Source organism: Trypanosoma brucei, chromosome 11 (genome assembly GCF_000210295.1).
Source record: "Trypanosoma brucei gambiense DAL972 chromosome 11, complete sequence".
Lineage (NCBI taxonomy): Eukaryota > Euglenozoa > Kinetoplastea > Trypanosomatida > Trypanosomatidae > Trypanosoma > Trypanosoma brucei.
In genome coordinates this window covers 2,310,789-2,330,494 of record NC_026744.1, presented here as the reverse complement: position 1 = coordinate 2,330,494, position 19,706 = coordinate 2,310,789, and the positions used below count along the sequence as shown (strand labels likewise).

The window sequence follows — 19,706 nt, the reverse complement described above, 5'->3', positions numbered from 1 at the left end:
TTACAACAAACGACGCTATCAACGGTAGCGCTCCTACTTTAGGAACTTGATTTCATTCAGTCATGAATGTCGTACCCATATTTGAATGTTTGGGGAAGCATTTTAGTGTGACCCATTACAGCCGCCGACCGGCGACGACGCTCTGCTACCAGTTTCTCATAATCCACTTCTTCTTGCAGAAGTTTCTTCCTGTATTGGAACACACTCACTTCCTTCTCGAGTAATCGTTGTTCTTCTTCCCGCAAAGACGGATCCCTGGACATACGTAATTCATCTGCTTCATTCTGCAAACGCGCCCGCCTCTCCTGCTCCTTAACTATTTGCTTCTGCATTTCCTCCAACCGCTCTTCAAGTATTCGTTTCTGCTTTTGCAGTTCTTCAAGCGCAGACTCCGCCCCACGCTGTTCCTGCTCCACAACTTGCTGTCTCCTTTCGTTGCTGAAGCGCGCATAAGCAATATTAACAGTTTGGTTGAAACTATGCGCGAACTCGTAGAAGTTCCGAATTGTCATGGCCCGATCCCCGTCGCGGTCATCAGCGAACACCCGATATATATCATCAATAGCATCGAAGGGGAAGTCTATATGGCAGGACCGAAAAATGCCCTGAAACTCTCGTGCGGTTAGATAACCTTTCTTGCATGCGTCTCCAATGGAGTAAACAGCCTCTACGTGCTTCCTCACCACTTTATCAGCACGCGCATTAATATCAAACCCCTGCGGAGAACCATTTCCACCAATACATTCAGGAACGCAGCTGCTGCTTGTAACGCGACTCTTTTCCCTCTCTCGGGAGAGACTATACCTGCGGCTCTCCCCACCGCGGCGGGAGGAAGAGGCCGTTTGTTGTTGTGTCGTGGGCGTGTGCGGCGAGCTTGTCAAATGACTCACTGTTGCCGTGCTGGCACGTCGGTTGGCATTGGAAGTGTATAACCCATTGAGTCTGCCATCCGTCTGGGGGAAGTGAATGCTGCTGCGAGGTTCCGGTAGCTCCCGCTCGGTGGAAATATCAGCTCGCGTCGCGTTCTTTCGAAAGACATACAATTGATCATACGGGGCCAACTGCTTCTCACTTGTTACTTCCACCCAAGTTCTCGTTTCATCATCGAAGCGCTGGATGCGACGGCAGGTAAAGGGTTCAGAGGGGCGCGTCCGGTATTCGCCACCGTCGACCGTACGTTTTATATCCGTTTCCTCCCCACGAAACAACTGCTCCACGACGCGGTAAAGCTCATCGAGTGACTCGGGAGGCCTCTCGAAGGGCAACGTTACATTTACCTTCTTCCCGCATATATCGCTGCATGCCAAGAGGATGAACACCATTCCGCTGCCTAACGGGAACCTCCCGTCGATAGGAGGCCAGTTCTATCAGTTTGTGGGTTCAATGCTCTTCTTCACTTTTTTTTAAAAAAGTTGTGAAGTTGCGTATGTTTCACAAGGGGTTGGCTGTCTTATATATATATATATATATATATATATGTGTATATGTGTGTATGTGAGTTTATTTTCCGTCACTTCAACTATTTCTGCACGATGTCTTCCCCTTTTTCCTTTTTACACCCTATGAGAAAGAGAAGCCCAATTAATACATGATAGAAATATTACATATACTTTTGTATGTATATATTTCCCTCTGAATTAAAACCAATTAAGCCTTCAATCAGTGACTAACCAAATATTATCATTCGCGTAATTGAATACACCCGCATTTTCTTTTGTCAGAAAAAGATTATTGACCTCACTTCAACGCTGTTTACTTCCTTAATTGTAGTAACTACAACAACCGATATGCTCATTTTTGGCATTGAGTTCAACTTGCTGAAAGCAGCAAGTTTGGTTACAAGCAGTAATGCAAGGAAAGGTCGCAGCACTCGCCGCCCCCTCGCACAGTTAGAAGCATGTTGATAGGCGGGTCAACCAACTCCCAACGGAAAAACATTTACCAACACGTCCCGCAAAAAGAAAAAAAAGGAAAATCATCGACGGGCCCTCGATTTACCTTTCCCCCTCTTGTTGCAACAATGGTCAATACCAACGATGAAAATTAAAAGAAGAGAAAGCACTTACGCACGCGTGACAGTAAGCACCCGTTCTCTCTTCACTTCCAACATCGCAGTTCATTCATTAAACCCAGAAAATGCGCCTATCAGTTTAGTGACGTAGCCAAACGTGCAAGGATTAAAACACCCAAGGCGTCCCCACCGGGCCACAAGCATTTCTTACCTCCTCCGTCCCTTTTCGTCGAACAAACTAAAATGATTTCACAATCAATCAATTCTCCAACACTTTAAACACACCAGGCGGCAGCAGAGTTAGAACTGAGAAACCATCCGGTTGCCCCGAGAAAGGGTACAAACGTGCACGCCGTCAGCACATACTACCATTGGCATCGAAACCATTGCGACAAACAAATATAAACCGACAGGAACCGATAGGAAATTTACGGAAGTAAAACTGTAAGCGCGCGTTCTTCCAAAGCACTGGCAACGCATGAGAAAGTGGGTGTGGATATGCACAATTACCGATGGGTCGACGTCCTCCACCATCATCGGGCCCAAACCACATAACACTCACGCCGTCCAGACATCCTTCAAATACCGTTCATCAGTTGCGAGTTTCTCAAGCAATGCCGTCGCCTCATCCTCCTTCATTGCACCATATTTCTGCGCGATGTCCAGTAGCTGCTTCTCGACATCCCTCGCCATATTCTTTGCATCCCCGCATACGTAAACATTTCCTCCTCTGCTGATTATTTCCCATACTTCCTTCCCGCGTGCCGCTAGGCGGTGCTGCACATAAACTTTATCCGCTTGTTCTCTGCTGTAAGCAACATCCCGCACGGAGAGTGCCCCATTCGATAGACACTTCTCCATAAAGTCAGCATATATATGATCCTCCTCACGCCTCCTGCAACCAAAAAACAAAAGTGCATCACCAACTTTGTTACCCTTTTCCAGCCACGCGCTACGGCGGTGGAGAAATCCAATAAAAGGCGCTACACCCGTGCCCGGGCCAATCATGATGATTGGTCGATCCTTAGCTCGAAGCGGAAGGTGGAAGTTAGATTTTCGCACAAACACGGGAATGTTTTGACCCACGGCTGCCTGCTGAAGCAAATTCGTGCAGAGGCCACCCTCGACCACAGCAACAGTAATGGCCACACTCGTCGGGTGGGTCAGAGAATCAGACGAAATGGAAAAATACCGTGGGGCAATCCGCGGCATCATCTCCAAGAAGAAACTCAGCGGGGGAGACATCGACTTGAATCGCTGCAAAAAGCCAAGGACAGTCCTTAACTCCAAAACGAGCTTGCCATACGCCTCCACCGACTCGGGTTCAGTACTCAGCAGTTTTAACAAGGTGTCCTTTTCAACGGGATCAGTGCAATGGTGGGCGAAAGCACGCAAAGTAGACTTTTTGGGGGGCCCGGCAAGATCGATGTACCACGTGAGTGCGGTGCGAATTGACGCGCGACAAGGAAAAACACACTCGCCAGTATTTTTATTTTCTAACGAGATGACCTGACTTGATTCTTGCTCGCTCACGCCCAACACCCGCAGATAAGTGTTCACCATTTCGCTGGGGTTACTAGGAAGAACACCGAGGTGGTCACCAGCCTGGTAGGAGATAACAGTTTCTGATGTATCAAACTCAATTAACCTTGTACTTCTTCCGGTAGCATTGCTCAGCAGCTCCTTGTTCACCTTCACTGGTACCCAAGAAGGCAATCGTTGTGTTGGTTCCTGTCCCGGGTCCGCTTTCGGAAACGGCAACGGGGCTTCATCCGAAGATTCCAATGCTTTCATGCAGCATTCCGGAGCTACCGGCCCCTCTTCGCCCGATTTTACATCAAGTGCAAGCTCAGTGCTCAGTGCTGGCCAAAGTCCGGAACGCCATTTGTCGAAATCTTCTTCAATGTCATCACTGTAATCGCCGCGACCAAGGGGATAGAAACGCTGAGCGCCTAACTCAGACATGCGGCGGTCCACTGTGATGCCTTCACGGCAGAAATTGACGTATTGCCTGTCGCCAAGGCCGAACACCGTGTACCTCACCCCACTCAATTCCTCTCCCATCACGCGAGAATCACTCATTAACCAATCGTGGAACTCAACCATAGGGTCTGTGGGCTCACCATCACCATAGGTGGCACATACGATAATTACACGCTTCTCCTTGACAAGATTGGAAGCCTGATACTTCTCAATATCAAGTACTTTCAAGGGAAAGCCACGTCGTGAACCTTCTCGTGTAAGGTTCCTCGCAAACATTTCAGCAGTGCCAGTTTGTGAGCCATAAAGGACCAAGACCCTTCCATCCACTCCCATAAGCTTTGAGTTTGCATGCTTTGACAACAATGGTTCGTTGTGCATATCATCGGCTTTAGACTTACGGGTGCAAATGCTCACAAACAACCACGTGAGCATCACGACACCGATGGCCGACACCACTAATAGCATTATTGCTTTGGTCTCCATGATATAAAAATTTTAAAAAAGATGACAAAACGTTTATGCTAGACAACAAATGAACAGAAGAAAACTGCTCGGCAGAAAGTTAAAAGCCGATAGCCACTTACCTCACCGGTAATCACACATATACACGATATTAGGAATAAAGAGAAACATCTAGAAACTACACGAATAGATGCGGGGCACAGGAAACCCCCACCGTGCGATACAGATACAATTGATGATGGCATCAACCCCTATCAGCGCTCAACTTTAATCCAGCAGAATCAGCATAACATGAGAGTAGCCACCATCTTCATTAATCCCATATTTCTTTTCCGTGGAGAACAATGACCTGTCGAGCATGCGACGGATCAGTTCCAGTTGGACGACGGGCTCCTGGCCACCCAAACCGCCCCCTTTACCCAAACGAAAAGGTTAAAAAACGTCAAGGAACAGTCTACGCATCTACTGAATAAACAACTCTAACAACAATGAAGGAGGCTCCCACCGCACCCACACGGAAAATTAAAAAAAAAACAAGCCTATGCTTGCCCGGCGCCCATTCGTACTCGGGCAGGTGCGCGTGTTGCAAATACACACGCGCATCTTGACGATACCAATGGTATGCTTGTTGTCCTTTTTGTCATATAGCCACTGGTAAATAAGGTGTCTCCTCCTCCCCTGTGACCCTTGCCTTTTCCCACCTTTCTTCACTTTATTATACTTTCTTCTCACCTTTTCTTGTACTGGCTGTGAATAGAGTCTCGCATCTCCGAGACACTGTTTTTAGTTCGTTGCAGTTCTTCAGTCTTCTCCTTTAAGCGCGTCCGCTCCCGAGCCAGCTGTGCCTCCAACTTCTGTTGGGCTTCACGCTGTGTCGCTAAACGCTTGCTGTGGTTCTCAGCATCGCGCTTCAACTTTTCCTGTGATTCCTCCAACTGTTCTTTGACGTTGGCAAAAACTGACTTCTGTCGTTCAATTTTCTTTTGTATGTTGTTCATTGTCGATTCGGCTTTGGTTCTCTCGGCGGCTAGGATCGCCTCCCTCTCAGTGATGGCATTAACAATGCTGAAGAGAAACGCAGTCGTCTCAGGAGTGAGCAACACGACGTCCGCACTCTCTCCACCCAAATCCTCAACAACGTGTTGCCGCTGGAGCATCCATGTTTCCCCGAGTGGCCCCATCTTCATATCATTGTAGCAGCCATCATCGAGTCCGGTAGGAGGTGAGGCGCCATCGACACAAAGGTCGCAATCCTCCTCTTCGCGGTACAAGCGCGGATCCTCCAAGAGGGCAACTTCACGCTGGCGACGTTCCTCACGTACACGCTCCTCCTCCCTTCGCCGGGCTTCTTCTAATAACTTTTTATAGCTGTGATATAGGCGCTCTACCGAGTCATCGGCATCCTGCAACAGCACGCGGCGGTGGCTCTCCTCAGCTGCGACAATTTCATATAATTGCGCCTTCAGCAGTTCCTGGGCCTCCTTCTTAAAGAACCGCTCCTGCATCAAGAACATCGTTGTAATACTTTCCCTGTTTCCAACCTCCTGCTGAGTTAAATGGCTGCGGTGCTCTGTCTCGGTGTTAAGAATATCAACTACCCTGCGGTGAATCTCTTCCCTAAGGGACCGTTCCTCATCATCCCGCAATGTTCCTAACAGAAGGCGCAGCGCCTCCTCTTCCTGCTTCACGATACCCTCCTTTGCATGGAAAGCTCGCTGCTGGAGCTTCGTCAGTGCCTCCATTCGCTGCTGAACTTGCGAGTAACAGGTCTCCAGCCCCTCACCAAAGCGCCAGGAGAGCTCCTCCCGTGCGTTGCGCTCCATATCCACCCAACGGTTGCGGTGAGTGGTTTCGGCCGTAGCGAGGCTCTGCCTTGCGCTTTCCTTGTGATCAACCCACCGCCGCACAGCGTCTTCATGTTCCGCCTTCTGAGAGACTAGGGAAAAGCGCTCCTCGTGTTCGAGTAGCAGCATCTGACTTTTCTCCTCTAATGCAGTCTCAATGATCTCGCGCAGCTTCCGTTCCTTGTGCCGAAGCCATGAAGCAGTTTCAGCCTCCTGCTGCTGCATAAGATGCACGATTGCGCCGCGCGCCTTCTCTTCCTCGGAGAAGAGCAGTTGTACATGTTGAAGAAATGTATTTTCTGCGCTAATGATCGCCTTTTCCCTCTCCAACATCCATTGGTAGCGGAGTTCTCTTTCGTGGTGTTCCTGAGTTTTCAGGAGTGCGAGGGCTGCCTCCTCCTCTTTCATTATATCTTGCAGAGAAGCAACGGCAGCATGAAATTCTTCCTCACGCCGTCGTCGCTTAAAGGACTCTGCCTCGCAAGCCTTTTCTCTGTCACGCCTACATTCGAGGAAGAGAGCACTGTAAGCATCCGTGGCCTCTTGGCATATTACACCCCTTGCTGACGCTTCCTGTTGCATCACAGCAGCGCGTCGCTGTTGGAAGAATCGCATGTTTTCTTCCAAAAAGTCGTTTTCCTCCTCAAAAAGACTGTGCAAACGTTGTCTGGCATTCTCTTCCTCCAGTAGCAGCTCATCTCTTCGCTTCAACACGATTTCGAAACAGCGAGTGCGCTCTTGAAAACATTTTTCAAGATTTTGAACGGTCTCCGCCATGGCACACTCCAGCGCCTCTACACCTTGCATCCACGCATCTGCAACCGACTCGCGGCTAGCCCAGAATAACTCAAAGAATTCGAGCCTGCTCTTCTCATTGTTTTCCATAACCTTCAAGGCTTCTAACTCAATGCTCAATAGTGACGCCCGCGCTGCCGCTTCGTTGTTAACAAGAGTTCTCCGGAATGCCACCTCACGGCTCTGCAAACCGAGTAGGTGGAATACTGTGTTATGCCATCCTCCTAACATCCTTGTCGCACGTTCTGCTGAAGCGTAGAACTTCAGCCGCTCCTCCCGCTCACGCTGAACTAGAGCAAGCAGAACCATATACTTGTCACTAAGAGCCATACCCTCCACCCATTCCTTCCGCTCCAACGCTGAAAGGTTCTCGCGTCCCCTCACCTCATCGAGGGTCACACGAAGAAGATACTTGTCAGTATGCGCAGCCCTTTTGATGATACGCATCTTCGAGTACCATTCCTCAGCGATACACCGGCGGTGTCTTTCCTCTTCACGGCCAGCCTCATCTAATGCTTTCAGTTGTTTGCAGCGAACATAAGGAGTGTTAAGCAATAAGGTGTCAAGGTTCTTCCGCCTCAGTTCCGGGTCCACTCGGAGGCTGCGGCACTCACACAAGGACCGCAAACGTCCGCAAGCGATGCAGCGACTGCTCGATACAATTTGCCAACTGTTTGAACTTCCATGAGTTGATTCACTTCTGGGGCGTTTCTGGGCATTTCCTCTCCCACTGTTCTCATCATACCCGCTGTGGTGCGAATCAGACATGCCGATCACGGCCCGCTTATATCTTTTACTTTCCCCCGCTCACACTGCAGTGTTTTGTATAGTGAGACTCCAATGTGTCCTGTTAAAGACAAAAATGTAAAAGCAATTAATTGGTAAGTTTGTTTGTTTGTTTTTTTTCCAAGTCGGTGGGGATTATTGTGACAACACAACAACGACAACAGCAGAGGCTGAAACAGTTACCAGCAAAATATATCACGTACATGACAATTCAAGTCATTGGAAAATTCACAACGATACACGCTTTCCTGTTGTTGTAGTTGGCTGTTTTTTTTTTGGGGGTGGGGGAGATAGAAGGGGAAGGAAACACCTAAACATACGTGGGCAACAATATATTGTTTTTATTTATTTGCTCTTCGACTAAATATAAATCACTACCAAAACGAGGAAATGAATTGCAGGACGACAAACACGGAACGTTTCTGGCTTTCCATCTCGGCATCTTCACATACCTACGCACAAAAGAAAAAAGATAACAATACCAATAAAAAACTAAAAAAAAAAACAAAAAAGAAACGACACTCTCCGCATCGCGTTATATGCAGATCGACGTCTGCAAAGCCACAGTTTACAGTATCCCTGTGGTGAAGTGCTCGATTGCCGTCTTTATTTCCCTCCTCGTGGCCTTCGCCACCTTTTTTTTTAAATACACAAACGCTTGCTTCTTTCGCCTTCCTAATCCGTTTCCATGCAGCAAACCACTGGGGAAATCCATTGGCTTCCATTTCGCCCTGAGGGAGAACAAATAACAGCAGCCGTAGTCGTAGTGGTCGTTGTAATGATATAATAATAATAATAAGAGTAAGCAATGATATAACTACAATGCACCAATGAGTGCTCTAAACATTTACCTCGAACTCCTTCTTCCACTTCTCAAATTTTTTAATTTGCTCTACGTTAATACTACTGGGAACATTTCTGACAGCATTTAAGAAATCATCCATTGTGATGGGTTGTTCAGCAACCAACTTCCCAATCTCCGCCGCACGCCTTTTCACTTCTGTCTTGTCCATCTCCTCCATGAAACGCCGCATCGTCATCATGGCTGCATCACGAACTAAATTCGTTAGATCCGCACAGCTGTAGTAGCGCCCTTCAAGCATCTTGGACAACTTATCAAAGTCAACATCCGGGGACAGTTTTAAAGTCTTTGTGTTGATACGGAACAGCTCCAGACGATCCTTATAGTCGGGAAGGGGTATATAAATACGCTTCTCCAGGCGCCGGCGCATCGCTTCATCGATTGACCACGGATGGTTCGTGGCCCCGAGTACCATAACAGTTTTTCCAGGATCCACGCTTAACCCATCCATTTGTGCCAAGAGTGTCCCCTTTGCACGCCGTGAAGCCTCATGTTCACTGCTCTCGCCACGTTGGCTACACACGGCGTCAATTTCGTCCACAAAGATTGTGCTAGGCGCGTAGTGCCGCGCCATTTCGAAGAGCACGCGGATAAGTTTCTCGCTGTCCCCGCGCCATTTACTCGTCAGTGTGGCGGGTGAAATATTGAAGAACGTTGTGTTACATTCCGCCGCTACTGCCTTCGCAAGCATCGTCTTGCCCGTACCCGGTGGACCATACAACAGAACACCCTTCCAAGGCCGTCGAATGCCTTGATAATACTCCGGCATCAGCACGGGGTACACCACGGCTTCCTCCAGCAGTCCCTTGGCGTCCTGCAAACCAGCAACATCCTCCCAACCAACACTAAGCGATCCTACATGCATGTCAGCCTCTATGAGTGCCACAAGCTCTTCCTCCCCACTGCGCGGTACAAATCGTGGAACTGAAGAACGTGGCATTTGTCCCCGCGCGGCATTTTCCTTCGGACGTTCAACACGTCGTGGAGCTATCTTTGCCTTGGGTGGAACCGTTTGAGAGCCATTGGTAAGACTTGCTGTGTTGCTCGATGTGATGACCGGGCGACGCCGGACTACGGGTGATGCAAACCTTTGAGCCGGTTGTGGATTTACCGCTTTGCTTTTTCGGATTACGGGTCCCTCTGGTGGGCCAAATCGATCCTTATCGCCATACAGCAGTTGATTACGAGTAGAGGGGTTGCTTTCGAACAACGATTGGGAAGCTAACCTACTTAAATTCGGTGGGACGGATTTTGTGATGTGAAGAGTCGTCAGACGGGCCGCCTTGCCTGAACCCCGGTCACTCTGTCCATTTTCTTCCCCGCCACAAATCGGTTTGAACTCCTCCTGCTGTTTCCTCCATTGTTGCCGATCGATTCGTGCCGCCTCGCTTGGGTTCACGAATGCTCGTAACTCGTCCTGAATTGCACGTACAAGTGCCCCCTCCTCAGCTATCTTTTCCTTAACTTGCTTCCATTTTTTATGTTCCTGCTTATCTTTGCACGAATCAAGATATGCTTCAAAGTCCTTGTCAAGGCTGTTGTAAATAGCGAGGGCCAACTCATAGTTGGAGTATAGAGCGTATCGACGCGCTACACTGACCGAGTTCTTGCTATTCACCAGCACGTCATTAGATGTGCTCATATCACTCCTTCTACACTTTGAGGGTTAGCAGTAAATAGCAAAAATTGAGAAGTTAAGAAAGAAGATAAAAAACACATTAAAAAAGAGATATATAATTGAATGACAGGAGCGCTAAAGAGATGGATGGAGTGTGCATGCGCACCTTAAATAACGTAGCTTTCTCAAATTTTATAACGGATAAATAAATAACGGATTTCTTTCTTTTTAGAGTTGGAAAGCCTCATGTGACGGAAACAACATCGTATTGCAGGCGGGAAAGCCGATCCATTAAAAATAAATAAATAAATAAATATATATATATATATATATATATATATATATATTTGTTTCTAATCGGATGACTCAAACGACTTTTGGTTCAGTTACTTCAGGTTACGCTCGGTAATCTACCCTTTCCTCTGTAATTGAATGAACCACAAACATTGTTTCCCCAGACTCCCTCCTCCTAACCAAAGCACACACACAAAAAAAACGCAGAGACAAAATGAAAAAAAAAAACTCCCACATTTGCTTTCGCTCCCCGGCGTATATATAAGTATAAATACATATTACATTTTTCTTTTCTTTTCACTTGATGGAAGGGCCGTAGAATTCTTTTTTTTTTTTGCTCACAGTTCTTGCTGATCACTGATAATTCATACGAACGCTTCCCCGATGGAAGGACGCGAAACGGTAACGCAAGCAATGAGGAAGTGAAATACGGGGCGGAGGGGGGGGGAAGGGGGAACAAAGCGAGACAAAGAAAGGGATGATACATTGAAAAAAAAAAACAAAAAAAAAAAGGAAGGACAACACAACGACAAAAAGACGTCATTAATACATCAACGATTTGACAAAGAAAAGGGTGAAAGAAAAATATAATTAAGAAGTGAGGGAAGAAAACAAAAGAAAACAAAAAAAGCAAATCAAGCCACGTGGCAATAAGAACGGGACCCGGACACATGGAAAGGGAACCACAAACGACAGACAATCATAGCAATCATAACAACAACATTATAAATATAAATATATAATATCATATTATTTTTTTTCCTTTTTAAATCTTTATCGATGAAGAGAACGAGAGGAGACATCACACGAGAGGATACAGACGAAAAAAAAAACACGAAAAAGATAGAAGACTGAAGCCGTTAACAATTTAAAACAGAGACAATAAACAGTAAGATTGGAATATATGAGAGGGGAAACAACTCGGTTTCCGCATCTTCATGGGGCAGTTAGGATATTTATCCAAATTCTGTGTTGGTAAAGTAATCCAACATACCAAATTAAATATATAAATATATGCACGGGCATGTATTGTTGTCTTTCTGCATAAATAATAATGAATAAGAGAAAGTTCCATTGTACCCTTAAGAAAAGGGGTGGAAACCAAATAAATATTATTAATACATATATATATATATATATATATATATATATTTATGCATTTATACATTCGTGTGCATTCTGCATTTCAATATATAGTTAAATATAAGAAGATAAACAACCTGTCAAGTTACTGAACGGAAGAATTTAAGCAAACAACTTTCAAAAAAAAACAAGGGAAAGGAAAGGAAAGGAGAAAAGAAAAAAAAATTATTTAGCAAGTGGTGTGAACGCAGTTAAGTGGCGGAAGGGGCGAGAAGGATAAAACAAAAAAAAGTGTAAAAGTAAGAAGAAAAGGAAAAGGAAGAGAAAAGGGAAGGGAAGGGAAGGGAACAAAAAGAAAAAAGAAAAAAAGGGAAAAAGGAAAAAGAAAATGAAGTTACAACAGGAGGTTACAAACTTAGAAAAAGAAACTGAAGACTATGTTTAATTGTTGAAACAGTGTCAAGTGACGGTTTGAACGCCCGACTGCCAAAGGGAATGGAAGAGGGAGGACGCGGCCCTCGGCGTATTGTCCGCTTGAGTTTTGGCCATCGAGTCCGACCGAACAAAAACAAAAACAAAAATATAAAAGGAAAAAAAAAGAAAAGAAAAACGGGGCCTCAGCGCCTGGCGAGGTCCGATTTCCGAAGCCCTTTTTAGGCTCTTTTATTATTAGTTCCCTCTCGCAGTTACTTTAGTCCTTCCCGGCCACGTCACAGTGAGAAACACACAACACATACATAAAATGAAATACGGGTTTGGCACCGCAGGGCCTAAAAGAAAAAAAAAGGAATGTAACATATTGTAGAAAGAAGGAAAAAAAAAGAGAGGAAAAATTCAAAAGAGGGGAGCAGGTAAGGGCGGGGTGTTTTGCATTTATCTTCGTTTCGGATAAAAATTCCCACGGAATAATCTCCGCATTTCAGCTACTCATTCCTTCTCCGCATACATTTACCACACACACACACATACAAATACACGCTCTCCTGTTCCCCTCTATCCTTCCTTTTATATCATTCCTCTCTAGACAAAACAAAGCAACAACAGGAAAAAAAAAAAAGAAAAAAGGGGTGAAAAACTATCTGTTTCACTTACCTTCCCGGGGTCGTTGAAGATTAAAAAAAGTTAAATCGGCGTAGTCTCATCTCCTTTATGTGTGCTCGTACAATCTATCCACGTCAGATACTTAATGCGACGGATTCTGCCTTCTTTTTCTTTTCTTCCTTAAAAAGAAAGGCGCAAAATATTATTGATTATGATAATCCTCGTAAATTTCAACGTCTCGTTCATCTTCGTTCTTCTCCTCTTTCCAGTACATGTTAAACTCTTCGTAGCATAAAGAAATGTTTCTTTACAGAGTGGATTCCAGGATTCGGAAATCAATTTTTTCGGTGAAGTGGTGCATTTGGTAGTGATAATGTTCCTCTCCTGGCCTGTAAGGGCGGTTGCACTCCCCGCATTTGCGGTAGCCAAACACCTCAACCAATTGTCTCATGGTGAAGGTCACCTCAAAGGCGTACGGATTCGACTCCCACGAAGGGAGCCACGGCTTTCCCGTTACCGGGTCGATATTACATTCCGTTTGGTGTTTTGTACTTTTCATGTGACTTCGAAACTCGCCATAGGTTAGAAAGGCTTGTGAGCACTCCTCCAGGGGGCATTGGTAACCAAATACTTCTTCATCATCCGGATCGACATTTTTGTTGGTGGGGGCATATCTGTACAAAAGCTCCCTCACGGCAGGGTTATTGATATCAGCAAACACTTCAAGTAATTCTTTAAGGTATCGAACCGCCGAGCGATTTCCCGCTGTCCGATAGTCCACCTGCCCATATCCGGTCGAGCCCTGCTCTATTAAACCAACCCTTCTTTCTATTCGGCGACGGAGAAGTGCTGGTGGAAGTCCGTGGACGTGGTTTGATTCCTCAATATGTTGCCGGATGTCCGCCCACTCATCAAACAAAAGTCGACAAGTCGGGCACTGATACAAAATGACATATTGACTCCCGTTTGGGCTGCGAGGTGGGCGCTTGGGGAATGGGACGAGGAATTGATCCACTCCGAAACCTTCAACTTCGAATTCACAATCCTTCGGCACCCCTCCTTCATCGCATGGACCTGTTCCCCTTTTCGATCGTAAGCCCCGCCCTTTCCGGTTTTCACTTTTTTTTGTCGTCCAGTGTTCCGCCATCTCATCCAGCATGCCTTCCTCCTGGCAAGTGAGACATTTCACCGCCTTTGGAATGTATTGGTTATGATGCTCGTCGCGAAGATGAATGGCAAGATGCAGGACACACAAGAATGATGTGCCACAATGGCAGCGATACTGATCCCGCGTAAGTACCATCGGATGGTCGATCTTGTAGTCGTTTCTTTCATGGAATATGCCAAGGAATCCGCGATGTTTGGTGCTCATCTCGTGTCGGTGTGGTTGTGACGAACCAAAGTAACTGTGTTTCTTCCCGCACTCAACGCATGCAGCAGAGTAGTGCCAGCTCGTGTCCAGGTGTTTCGTCAGTTTCGTCCACGTACTAATTTCACCGACGCATTTTAGGCAGCGAAAACCCATGGATTTTTCACCATCCAAAGAGCCGTTCACGGAAAGCTCCGTATTTCCATCCTCTTCGGAAGTACCCATATATCCTCCTACACGCATATACGTTCTCAACAGTATCCTTCAGTGCTTTATATATAAATGAATATAAATATATAAGATGATGTGTGCGTGCGAAATGTACTTTTCCTTCCCCTCTTACTTTTTTGGTCTTGTAACTGACCTCCGATCTCAGAAACACAGCGTAAAGTTGATCCTCCGTTTGCTGATCCCGTTTCTTCTTTTTTTCCTGAGGGTGTTAAAAATAGTTTTAATTTACTCCAATTGTGTGTATATATATATATATATATATTTGGGGGTGTCGCAGGTGCTGAAGTCGCAAAAGAAAGAAACAAAGAAAATAAGAAGTTTTCCCGGTAGATTCGGCCTTGTCACGGCTCTCAAAAAGAAACGTCACAGGTGGGAGGAGCGGGAAGAAAGAAACGAGGACTATGATTCGAAAACAATTGGAAAGTAAAGGGAAAAACAATGGAGAACGGCGGAGTTCCACCGCCAAACCGAAGGAACTTTGAAAAAATAGAAAGGCAGAGCCAACAGCAGCAACAGTCGCTGCCAACTTTCCCCTCCTCCCTCCTTCCTCCCAAAGCCTGCGGGTGCATACAAACACACTTGTATGCGATTCATGTATTTATATTTTTTGGAAATAAATAAATGTACAAGTGTAACCACGGGTGCATAAATAAATGTAAATTTATCTGCTTGCTCATTTTCTTAAAGTGTGTTTGAAGAAGCACAACACATCATTGTCACACAGACATCCCTGCAGCAGCCTCACAACAAACAAAAGGGAAGATGAAGAAGAATGAAAAAAAAAAGGGGGACGGAAAATGATACGGTGCATTTGCTCCCCCACTCTCCCCCTTCCGAGAATAGCCACGTGGATATTCGCGGCTAATATACAAGTCAAAGTTTCAGTGGATAATTTTCCTTTTTAGAGGAAAGTGTAGGAGGGACCCCACCCGAGCACCGCTGCGACGCACGTCAAAACGTACAAACGCTCGGCTGCGAGCAATAACTAAATCCCTCACACAGATATAATTTCTTCTAACAAACACGTACAACCACAAATAAAAACGACAACATAAGTGCTTGTGGTGAAGAGAAACGTTACTCAAAGGGTTCGAATCACTATAGGAGATGTTGAGATACTCCGTTGATCAGCTTCCAGGTAGTCCCTAATAATATACAAACGAACAGCCTCCCAAATCATGTTTTTCAACTCCCGCGAAGCCACATGTTGAACCAAATCTTTCACTACAGCAGCCCGCACGCTCGGCATGTTGAGGTTGTTCAATGCATTGGGCAACTGGTGAAGGTGGTCGCGAACACTTCTATACACCTCTGCAAAATCCGGCAGTCGCGGTGCTGGGCGCGTAGCTGTGAAGTTCAGCAGGTAACGAGACCCGACGCGCACGTGACTTGCATTACTAATTATCCGTTCGTCGTCGCCCACTGCACCGTAATCCTTGCTAGAGTCTAACTCGATAAAAAGGTATTCTCTCCCCTCACTGTCGTGCTCTTCAAAAGCAGTTATGTTCACTCCAGTCCCTGGCTCTCTGCGGGCCTCAGGAGATAATTCCTCATCACTCAAGCACCGCACGTCCACACTTACGCCTATCCCTGAAAATATGCGCTCCGCAAAATGTACAATTCGGCCCTTCTCCCCTTCCATGCTGAGGCATAATTTCACAACAGGAAACCTACTGGTATCCAACGTGGTAAACTCATTCAGCTGCATGAGGACGGATTGGTCTAATGAAGCACTAGCTTCTCTCGTGGTGACGGGAGACAGGCTAAATTTTAACGCACGGGGGACTATACTTGTTGGCGATGAGTCCCCTGATGTGTTGCATGTTGACTCGGGTGTGCCAAATACGGGCCACTTATTACCACCTTCACACAACAGGTCTACGGTCACTCTGTAGTTTGACTCACCCAACTTCGAACTCTGTTTCATCGACGCAAGTGAAGTGTATCTTCCCGGTTCCGCTGATGCACTGCACTCGGGCCCCTCGGATAAATCAATAACCATTTTCAGCAGTCTCCCGCCCAACATCCACTTTACATTTTTTCCGGCATCAACCAACTCCGTTGATAATCCACTAAGGGACTGACTGGATTTCCCCACACCCATTTTCTTGAGGGCCCATACGGACAGATTTAACTGAACAGGAAGGTCCCCTATTGCTGCGCCATTGGCAACAGCTATTTGCGTAAGCCGTTCCGTCTCATAGATATCCACAAGCAACGTCAATGACCATCGGTTGTGAAGGATGTAACGGACATTGTTGGCGTTTGGCACGTCTTGAGCTCCCTCCACTTCCAAAGGAGGCGGGATTTTTTTCTCCGAAGACGCCTCACGGCTCTTTTTCACCTCTTTTGTTTTTTTCCCCTTACCTGCCACTCGCATCATCATTTTATCAATACCTCAAATGTGTTTCCGTCACACTCGCCTATTTGTTATGCCTTATTTACTTTTGATATCTGTACCTGTTATGTAATGTTATCCCCTTCCCTCTACTTCCCTCCTCCTATTGTATTTCTATTCGATTCTATCGCAAATCCTCAGTTGTTGTTTTTTTCCACGCCCAACTTAGTCACAAACTAAAACTTATGGGAGCAAGAAGGCAATGTTTGTCCCATCTGTTTATGTTTTTTTTTTTTAAAAAAAAAAAGTAAAATGCCAGTGATTACAGTGCACCCCTGATAAAATGCGTGAAGCACCAAAAATAAAAAATAAAAATAAAATAAAAGGATAAACAAGTCATTTTAGATTACAAATACGCGTATGCCTCTCGGGTACCTGAGCCACTTTTGGTAAAGATGTACGCAATACTTAAATATAAATTTGATAGAAAAAGTTTGGCACGCCGCATTATCCAACTGCATCACCGCAGAAATCTCATGCCTTTCCCCACCGGCCACACGCGCAGAGGGGGAAAAAAGTAACTGGCGGTGGTAAACCACTGATCAATTGTACAAATACGCATGCTGGAATATCGTATCGTTATTTTGATCGCACGCACTCGTCAAGTCATGCTAACAACTAATTCATTTGGTGGGTGGGATCTTAAAGGAATTGCAGCGTTTTTTTTTTGATTTAACGAAAGCAATGCTCATCAACCCACTAATTCATCCTATACATCATTCAAAAAAGAGCAAAACATACCCCAGTTGCAGCAGTAATTAATGCCTTTCATTCTCTTCTCCATTAGGTGGACATAATAAACGGTATCAGTTCAGTGGGGCATTACGCTAAGTTTTCACTCAAAGTCGTAGAAGTTCCCAGTTTCACTCACTGTCTACCTTTAATATCATTTTCCATCTTTTTCTTTCCCTTCCCACAACGATAGTAATGGAGAAATAAATAAAAATAAATAAATAAATGTTTAAGCAAAGAGTAGGAACAGTGACCATTGGATGCTTGCTGCAGTGAAGGACAAACTTAAATGTATAAACGCATTTACGGTTTCCCTCCCTTCTCCCTTCATTTTTTTTACTTATTATTATTATATTATTATTATATTATTATTATCATTTTTACTCAAAGCAAGCAACAGAAAAAAAACAGTGTTGTCGCCGACCGTTTCCTCTGGTTCTCCTCTTTTCCTCTAACTTACTTCTCCCGCCGAATACACGAGCATGCTGTGGTGGAAGGGGATCAAGTACATAATATATATATATATATATCTGAAGGACTGAGACACAAACAACGTTACAAAGAGCACCATTTGAACTAGAAAAATAATGGAGGAATAAACTAACGAAACTTTTAAAAGAATAAACAAAGAAGAAAATCGAAAACGTATACAAATGAAAAAGAAGAAAGGCAGCCCAACAGAATTATGGAACAATGAGGTGCGCCGCCCCGGTCCTGTGGGTTAACCAATGAGCTTACGGACGCCAACGTTCGAATATATGATACTTGCTAGACTCGCATTACCTTTTATTACACCTCCCTCTCCCCCTTTTCCTCTCCCTTTTTTTTTAAAAAATTTTAAACCTAATTTCCCTCTGAGAAAACCCACACCTTCTCTTCTTTTCCCCTTTGCTTTTGCTCTCCCCATTTCAACACAAACATTAACGTACACATATACGGAGACTCATTTGTGTGAGCACGTTTGCGTTTGCGTTTGTATGCATGCCGACAGTTACCGTCGCTGGAATGCAAAGGGAAGTTAAAACGCCCTCCTATGAAAATGACTAATTATCGCCAACCTCACTTCCTCCTTCATATCATCTTCCTCCGCATTAGCAGTCCCAACTTTTTCAAAAACCTTCCGATAAACCTCTTTAAAGCGTAGGTACGCCAGCTCTTCCGGTGAAAACCCTCCAAGCACCTCCCTAACAGCATCTACTACGGTATCGGATGCAAGTGATACTGGCGACCTATGCGCACAAAAAGTAAACATAACGCCATCTTCCAGAGTGACCCAACCGCCCGTATTGGACACAATGATTGGTTCATTCCAACCTCCATTGTAATGAATATATGTCGGGTCAAACCGCACCTCGAGACGGATTCGCTCAGTATTTACCCCTGGTGTCACAGTATATCGTGCCTTGGCATTTCGTGCAGTTAGAGATGGTTTGGCAAAGACGGAGGAATTACTCAAAAGGAGAGTTCTTTTTTTACTGCTCTCATTCTCACATGCTGCGTTTCGTTTCACCCCGCACCGAATACACATGTTGAGGTTAATTACTCCATTGAGTAAATACGGCCTGAGCCGCACCGTGTCACACATCTCGTCGCGACCGCACTCGTATACGATGGTTATCTGTGTTGAGCTCTCCACGTTCATTATGAAACCATTCCCTAAATCAACCTTCTCACCAACAGGATGGGTGGAGGGCTGAAAGACGGAAGATAATTCCGAAAGGTTTGATGGTGCTCCAAGGGACCGTAAGCAGTTGAAGCTACAATAAATCCCTGTGTTTCCCAATGGTCTGCATCCTCTGCTCGTGGCAAGCACAGTGCCTCGGCCCTTACCAACCTTTTTGGTACCCACATCGTTGAAATCAACCTCAATGCAAAGTATTTTCTCCCCAACCACACTCCGGTAGCAATACAGTCCAAAAACTTCCCTCGTTCGCAGTGGAGCCAAAGTGTCTTCATCTAATTGTGGTTTCGTTTCCTTTGCAAAGAATACGTTGAGAACAATGTGGGCTCCCGTAGTGCCTATTGGTCTATTGCCGCACGATGATGCAATAATCACACTCTTTTTTGTCGAAGTGGGGCCGTAATCTCTAGTCAGATCACAAAAGAATTGTATGGTGCTGCCAGTCACGCCGCAAAGAACGTTTTTTGTTGCCAGAAGTGGCAAAGCAGAAGCTAGCGTCGACATATGAGGAAAAAA

General features: G+C 45.5%; 9 protein-coding genes across 9 annotated transcripts; all 9 read right to left on the bottom strand.

The window, feature by feature from the left end:
• Positions 1-56: 56 nt before the first annotated feature.
• On the bottom strand, positions 57-1,322 carry TbgDal_XI9560 (hypothetical protein, conserved; the record flags this gene model as incomplete). The annotated part of the gene is made up of 1 exon (XM_011781799.1): positions 57-1,322. The coding sequence occupies one exon, from the start codon at positions 1,320-1,322 to the stop codon at positions 57-59; it is 1,266 nt and encodes a 421-aa protein (XP_011780101.1).
• A 1,247-nt stretch (positions 1,323-2,569) lies between these two features.
• TbgDal_XI9550 (NADPH--cytochrome p450 reductase, putative) lies at positions 2,570-4,477 on the bottom strand (the record flags this gene model as incomplete). The annotated part of the gene is made up of 1 exon (XM_011781798.1): positions 2,570-4,477. One exon carries the CDS (start codon positions 4,475-4,477, stop codon positions 2,570-2,572), a length of 1,908 nt encoding a protein of 635 aa, XP_011780100.1.
• Positions 4,478-5,184: 707 nt separating this feature from the next.
• Positions 5,185-7,863, bottom strand: TbgDal_XI9540 (hypothetical protein, conserved; the record flags this gene model as incomplete). The annotated part of the gene is made up of 1 exon (XM_011781797.1): positions 5,185-7,863. One exon carries the CDS (start codon positions 7,861-7,863, stop codon positions 5,185-5,187), a length of 2,679 nt encoding a protein of 892 aa, XP_011780099.1.
• Positions 7,864-8,720: 857 nt separating this feature from the next.
• TbgDal_XI9530 (katanin, putative) lies at positions 8,721-10,385 on the bottom strand (the record flags this gene model as incomplete). Its single annotated transcript, XM_011781796.1, has 1 exon — positions 8,721-10,385. One exon carries the CDS (start codon positions 10,383-10,385, stop codon positions 8,721-8,723), a length of 1,665 nt encoding a protein of 554 aa, XP_011780098.1.
• Positions 10,386-10,830: 445 nt separating this feature from the next.
• On the bottom strand, positions 10,831-11,328 carry TbgDal_XI9520 (T. brucei spp.-specific protein; the record flags this gene model as incomplete). Its single annotated transcript, XM_011781795.1, has 1 exon — positions 10,831-11,328. The coding sequence occupies one exon, from the start codon at positions 11,326-11,328 to the stop codon at positions 10,831-10,833; it is 498 nt and encodes a 165-aa protein (XP_011780097.1).
• A 195-nt stretch (positions 11,329-11,523) lies between these two features.
• Positions 11,524-11,823, bottom strand: TbgDal_XI9510 (hypothetical protein, unlikely; the record flags this gene model as incomplete). The annotated part of the gene is made up of 1 exon (XM_011781794.1): positions 11,524-11,823. One exon carries the CDS (start codon positions 11,821-11,823, stop codon positions 11,524-11,526), a length of 300 nt encoding a protein of 99 aa, XP_011780096.1.
• Positions 11,824-13,086: 1,263 nt separating this feature from the next.
• TbgDal_XI9500 (hypothetical protein, conserved) lies at positions 13,087-14,304 on the bottom strand (the record flags this gene model as incomplete). Its single annotated transcript, XM_011781793.1, has 1 exon — positions 13,087-14,304. The coding sequence occupies one exon, from the start codon at positions 14,302-14,304 to the stop codon at positions 13,087-13,089; it is 1,218 nt and encodes a 405-aa protein (XP_011780095.1).
• Positions 14,305-15,460: 1,156 nt separating this feature from the next.
• Positions 15,461-16,765, bottom strand: TbgDal_XI9490 (hypothetical protein, conserved; the record flags this gene model as incomplete). Its single annotated transcript, XM_011781792.1, has 1 exon — positions 15,461-16,765. One exon carries the CDS (start codon positions 16,763-16,765, stop codon positions 15,461-15,463), a length of 1,305 nt encoding a protein of 434 aa, XP_011780094.1.
• Positions 16,766-18,527: 1,762 nt separating this feature from the next.
• On the bottom strand, positions 18,528-19,694 carry TbgDal_XI9480 (hypothetical protein, conserved; the record flags this gene model as incomplete). Its single annotated transcript, XM_011781791.1, has 1 exon — positions 18,528-19,694. The coding sequence occupies one exon, from the start codon at positions 19,692-19,694 to the stop codon at positions 18,528-18,530; it is 1,167 nt and encodes a 388-aa protein (XP_011780093.1).
• Between the last annotated feature and the right edge of the window lie 12 nt (positions 19,695-19,706).